The sequence below is a fragment of the Coffea arabica genome, chromosome 9c, assembly GCF_036785885.1.
Source record: "Coffea arabica cultivar ET-39 chromosome 9c, Coffea Arabica ET-39 HiFi, whole genome shotgun sequence".
Classification (NCBI taxonomy): domain Eukaryota; kingdom Viridiplantae; phylum Streptophyta; class Magnoliopsida; order Gentianales; family Rubiaceae; genus Coffea; species Coffea arabica.
The window spans coordinates 22,737,888-22,744,329 of record NC_092326.1 but is presented as its reverse complement, the minus strand read 5'-3'; the positions used below and the strand labels follow the sequence as shown (position 1 = coordinate 22,744,329).

The 6,442-nt window shown below is 41.8% G+C and overlaps 1 protein-coding gene across 1 annotated transcript; it reads left to right on the top strand.

Annotated features, from left to right (window-relative positions):
* Positions 1-1,142: 1,142 nt before the first annotated feature.
* LOC140014148 (uncharacterized) lies at positions 1,143-3,655 on the top strand. Its single transcript, XM_072064558.1, has 2 exons — positions 1,143-1,395; positions 2,709-3,655. The coding sequence occupies exons 1-2, from the start codon at positions 1,143-1,145 to the stop codon at positions 3,653-3,655; spliced, it is 1,200 nt and encodes a 399-aa protein (XP_071920659.1).
* The last annotated feature ends 2,787 nt before the right edge of the window (positions 3,656-6,442 follow it).

The window sequence follows — 6,442 nt, the reverse complement described above, 5'->3', positions numbered from 1 at the left end:
AACCTGTCTTTTACGAGAGGTGGCCAGATTACTGTTTGTTTTGTAATAGAATTGGCCACATGGACAATCATTGTTTTAAGAGAGATCCATCTTTAAAGCCCCTGAGAAGTAATAAAGTTGCTCAGGCAACAAAGGAAACACAGACGGTATGGCAGATTTTTGTCCCAAAAGCTGTCCACAGCCTACCCAAACCAACAAAAGAGACCGCTTTCAGAAGCCACCAGAGCAAAGACATGGACATAGCAGCGGACTTGATTGTGTCCAATTCTTTTCAACAGCATTTGGAAGGGGACAATTTGATGAACATTTTGATGGACAAGGAGTGCGACAGTCAGCTACATGACATTGAAAACCAACATACCAAGGAGGACGACATTGACGAAACCGATAAAGAATTGGTTATTTTCAATTCTTTCCAATCCCTCGAGCGTCTCTCTGAGGAGGAGGCAGCCTTGATTGACAAGATTGTTGATAAGCCCATTGCTAAGTCTCCATCTTCCTCTCCCTCTAAGTTTCGGATTAAGCCTTCCTCCCCTAATCAGTTGGGGCGGATGCTATAGGCATAACAGCATTTCTAGAGCAACTGAACAACAAGAAGTCTCAGTTAGATATAGTTCCACAACCGGGGATTATTATTGACCTGCCATTGATAGATCATCAGGATCCACATCGAGTTGGGGAGCAATCAAAAGTGGGCAGATCGCGAAGGGATAAACACTCGGTTAGTACCTCTACAATGGCTCAGAATGTTTCAAAAACTAAATATCTGCTTAGATCTTCCAATGTTAAGGCCAATTAATATTGTGTTCTGGAATATACGAGGTGCATCTCGTATGGACTCTTTGAGCTACCTCAAGACCATTTGCCAAAGTCATAAAATTCAACTACTGTTTTTAATTGAACCTTTGTCGAGGATTGCCCAGTTATCTTGTGTTCGTAGGTTTTTACACTTTGACCATGCTACATCTTGTCTCGATGCGAAAATTTGGATTTTCTGGTTACAAGGCTATTCGCTGTCTTTTGAGGAATTTGCTGAATAGTTAGTGCATATGAATTGCACTCTGTTGTCTGGTGATATCGTCACGCTTTCGGCTATTTATGCGAACTGTACGAGAGTTGGAAGGCGCCCGTTGTGGCACGCGATGGAGCATATTTCAACTAATGTCTCAGGCCCATGGTTGCTGGCTGGCGATTTCAACATAATTTCTTTTGCCGATGAACGATCCGGTGGCTCTCACGTTAATATGGGAGCGATGGGGGATTTCAATTTAGCCATCTTTAACTGTTCACTGGGAGATGTAGAGTTCGACGGACCTCCTTTCACATGGACTTATGGAAGGGTTTGGCAACGCCTTGATAGGGCACTAATGAATCAACAATGGTCATCAGTTTTTGGTATTACAAAGGCATCACATATGCCTCGGGGAAGGTCGAATCGTGCTCCTCTTTTAATCAAATGTGGAAATCAGTCTACCTTTCCAACCTCCTTCCAATTTCTAAACATTTGGAGGTAACACAAGGGTTTCATCGATATAGTCAAGGAAGCGTGGGAAATCCCGGTTACAGGTTTAGGGATGGAATCTTTCTATCAAAAGCTTCTAAATGTTAAACACTTGCTTTTGGAGTGGAACATGAAGCATTTTGGGAGAATTGAATCTAAGGTCAAGAAAGCTTTGGAACTTTTGCAAGTGCGACAGTCGGAATTCGATGACAAACGGGATGAATAGTCCAAAATTAAGCTGAATGAAGCCCAAGCTTTACATGCTCAGCAACTTCGTTTGGAGAGTGAGTTTTGGAGGCAAAAGGCAGCAGTGAAGTGGTTGAAGGAGGGGATATGAACACCGCTTATTTTCATGCGCTTGTCAGGCAAAGGAGAAGTGCTAATTTCATTTCCAGAATAAAAGACGGGAATGGTGTTTGGTTGGAAAAATTAGAGGATATCCAACTCTCTGCGGAGAATTTTTTTCTCTCAACTTTTTCAGGCTGATAGATCAATTGGACCCTTCCAATCTTGCCCACTGAACTCCCGCAAATCACGTCTGAGAATAATGACAATCTACAAGCTCTACCCACTATGGAAGAGCTTCGTACAACAGTTTTCTCTTTGGACAGCGATAGTACCGCGGGACCGGATGGTTTTGGAGCGGGATTTTATCACAGCTGTTGGGATATTATTAACAACAATTTGTTGGAGGCAGTACACGACTTCTTCAAGGGCGCTCAACTACCGAGAGGTTTTACCTCCACATCCGAAGACAATGGGGCGTCACAATGGAAGGAATTTCGGCCTATTAGCTTGTGCAATGTCACCTCAAAAATTATTTCCAAGATCCTGGCAAACAGACTCAATGATATATTGCCGAGTATTATTTTGCATTGGCAAACTGGTTTTGTACCAGAACGAAATATTGCAGACAACATTCTTCTGGCCTAAGAATTGACCTCGAAAATTGATAGAAAGTTGGTGAGCCCAAACTTGATTTTAAAACTGGATATGGAAAAGGCGTATGATAGGGTTGAATGGCATTTTTTATTATACATGCTACGTGCTTTTGGGTTTTGTGAATTGGTGGTCGATTTATTTTACAGAATCATATCCAATAATTGGTTTTCGATGTTAATTAATGGCCAAGCTTCTGGTTTCTTTAAGTCGTCTCGAGGAGTAAGACAAGGAGATCCATTATCGCCTGCTCTCTTTTTTATTGCAGTTGAGTATCTGGGTAGGGGGCTGCAGAATTTTATTTCGGAAGACGGCAGTAGACAATACTCAGCTTCAGGAGGCATTGTCCCTTTTTTGGCCTTTGCAGATGACTTGATCATTTTTACAAGAGCTTCAGAAGATTGTTTGCGGGATCTCTTGAGTCTTTTACATCGGTACCAGTCTTGTTCAGGTCAACGAATTAATGTTGCCAAAAGTTCTTTTACTTGTTCCTCTCGAGTCTCGGATTCACTTCTGAACATGATTTCAGATACGACGGGGTACAGACGTCAATTTTTACCTTTTGTTTACCTGGGTGTACCGATTGATAAGACAAGGTTAAAATGCATTCACTATGATGGACTGGTATCGAAAATAAGAGGTAGGATTTCTCACTGGAGCTCTAAGTTACTATCGATGGGAGGGAAAATTATTTTACTACGGCATGTTTTGGGATCAATGCCGTTATATTTATGTCAAGTCATGGATCCCTCCAAGGCTATTATAATCTCCATAGCACGGTTATTTAATGCTTTCCTCTGGGATGATGAATCATGGAAGATCCATTGGACCTCATGGGAAAAGCTATGCTTCCCGAAGGAGGAGGGTGGGCTTGGTTTTCGTTCTCTCGAGGCTATGGTTCAAGCTTTTTCTTGTAAGCTATGGTGGAATTTTAGGTTGCAAGTGTCCCCATGGGCAAAATTCATGCTTTGTAAGTATGCACAACTATCTCACCCTTCAAAGGTGGAACTTGGCCACTCATCAGCTATATGGCGTCGCCTTGTTAGTATCCGGGAGACGGCTGAGCCAAATATTCGATGGTGTTTAGGAGAGGGTCTAGTAGACTTCTGGTATGACAGATGGCTACTGGGCGATCCTTTGTATCATCTTTACTGTCCGCAGGACTCTACTCATTTTCTAGTTGCGGAATTTTTTTACTGGGGACAAATGGAATGAGGCAAAACTAAGGCTGTGGTTACCAGAACCTATAGTGTCGCAAGTACTACAGGTCCATTTTGACCCGTCTAAGAAGGACTCCATGGTATGGTCTCTTTCTACTAATGGGCTCTTTTCCGTTTCCACGGCTTGGGAGATTGTGAGGAACAAGAAGAATATATCTCTGGTCTCCGGGATGATTTGGAATGCCATTGCCCCTATCAAATTGTCATTCTTTGTGTGGAGGTTGCTTCATAATCTTCTGCCTTTGGAGGAGAATTTACAGCAGAAGGGATTCAAGTTAGCCTCAAGATGTGTATGTTGTCAAGTAAATACTGAATCGGGGCTCCACGTCTTCCTTGATTGTCCAATTGCCAATACTGTGTGGGACCATTTTTTCAATATTTTTGGTCTGAAAAAGCTGAAATTCTCTTGTGCTTCAGCTTTGCTGCTACATTGGTTTCTTTCGTTACCCAAGCTCAACAGGAACCACATACGGATTGCTCTCCCGATTATTGTTCTGTGGTTTATTTGGAGAGCACGCAACGCCACCAAGTTCCAAGGGGTAAACCAATCAGCTGCTCAGGTTATTTCGGAGATTGTGGGATTCTTAAAGCAACTGGGTACAACAATGGTTTTCAAAAATGATATGGTCAACTTTAGCTCCTTCATCTACAATTTCGCATCGGCATGTGGCCGTATCTTGGGATAAACCACCTCCGGATTCCCTAAAGCTTAATACAGATGCGAGTATCATGCAACAGGTGGCCGCTGGGGGTGGGCTGGTCAGGAACCACCAGGGGGAGGTAATATTTGCCTTTTATAAAGAATTTGGTGACGTGGATGTCCTAGCGGCAGAGAGCCTCTCCCTTTTATTTGGTTTGACTTTGTGTGTTCAAAGAGGCATGGATGGTTTTGCTGCTGAAGTCGACTCAGCAATGTTGGTAAGATTGATTCAATTGAACTCTCTCGGCAAATGGCCTCTATGCAATACACTACGTCAGCTCAGGCTTCAGTTTACATTTCACATGTCTTCAGAGAGGCAAACGGTGCAGCAGATAAATTAGCCAGCTTGAACTTGGGATCACAACGACTCTTTAACTCTCCTCAAAAGCTGCCATCTTTGGTTAAACGAATTGTAGCTCTAGATTCAATGTCATTTCCCAACTTTAGGACACAAGTTGCAAGGTAAGCAAGCATGGGAAAGCACGGTGGTCATGGCGGTCACGAGAGCATCTACAGCAACTGCTAAAGTTGGGATTTCCAAACTATTGTATATTTAGAACATAGCATGTGTCATGTGTTTAAAAAAAAACCTCACTTTTTCTTGTTCAAGTGTTGAATTTCCAGCTTAACAACCAAACTATTTTGGACAGTTTTAAACTCAAATTCGTAGATAGAAAGGAAATATTTTCGCACTATCTTTTACTTGAATCATTGACCTAATATATAATTTTCGCCTTGAATTGAACTAGAAAGTATATGATTTGGGGTGAGTTTACTTAGTTGACTTAGAAGTAATTTCCTTTAAATGTTATGGCTTGGAATAGTGTGGCATCTTTAAGATTGTACTTGAGTATGGCTAGATGAGAAGGTGGCCGTTAATCTGATTACTGAACTAGTTTTGAATCTCGAGATTCTTGTCTTGTTTTCTTCACAAGTTTTGGCTATCATTGATATGTTCCTAATTCATATGACACATGACACATTGATCTATCATGCATGAGATTTTATCCCCAGATTTGAATAAAAAAAACTTTGTACTTTTGACAGCTATACAGGGGTAAACCTGCAAAATTGCTTTCTTGGCTAAGTGAAGATTCGAAATTCATAGTTTGCATTTATATTGGTATGAATTGGCTAGACTCTTGGTATATGATATGACCACAGGACTCGAGAGTGACCAAGAGAAAGAACCAGGGGTTTGAAGTAAAGATTGTGATTAATGGGTGAGTGTTCCAACTGCATGTTCCATGCTACTTGTAGCTAAAATGTTAGACACTTGATTTGTCATTTTTTAGGCGAGTGTGTACTTTATGCCTAAGTCAACTAAACTTTTGATATCTTGTTCATTCATGTACAAGCAATTTGATTTACAAGTGACCGGTATCTTGACTTGAAATACTTGATCTTGCGTACGGACTTGCATGTACATGTGCATGATTGTAGACCGATTGTATATCTTCTTGTAGTGGTTGAACTGGGCCCTTGGACCCTTATCCGAGACGTTGGGTAAGTGGAAACTTGGGTTACTCATGCGTATGCGTGAATGTAGGTCGGTAACGGTTGAACTGAGCCCTCGTTGGACCTCTTGGTTGAGATCAACCTTATAGCGGTCGGGTAAATTGGGCAACCTTGCGTAAAGGACAAAGTTCCTAACCTGTTTATTTGTGACTTAAATTCATGACTTGAATTCATGATTTGAACTCGTGACATGCTTAAATACGGAGCGTTAGGTAACAGCTAATGTCTCCAATCTTTACTTGCGTGAGCGTTGGGTCACAACCAACGACTCCACTCATGAATACTTGAATACTTGGGGTTTTAAACCCAGATCATGAATACTTGAATACTTGGGGCCCAGATCATGAATATTTGAATACTTGGGACTGTAAGCCCATCCTATAGTTAGTTGGTCAAATTGAGCCGACAAAGGGCTTGGTCGAGGAGATTGATAAACCATGGGTACTTGATGGCGTTCGGGCCTGGTAGGGGGATGATCAGTGGACGAAGATGAACGTTTAGTGGTGATCTACGAACATCAAAATTCCATGGTTGATGGAATGTCAACGGACCCTGGACAAGCTG

What these genes read in the sequence shown, in the direction of transcription:
- LOC140014148 (XM_072064558.1), top strand. Translation starts at nt 1,143, where the DNA reads ATGGAGCATATTTCAACTAATGTCTCAGGCCCATGGTTGCTGGCTGGC. An exon ending in ACAATGGTCATCAGTTTTTG is followed by an intron (nt 1,396 to 2,708) that starts GTATTACAAAGG and finishes TTTTTATTGCAG; the next exon opens with TTGAGTATCTGGGTAGGGGG.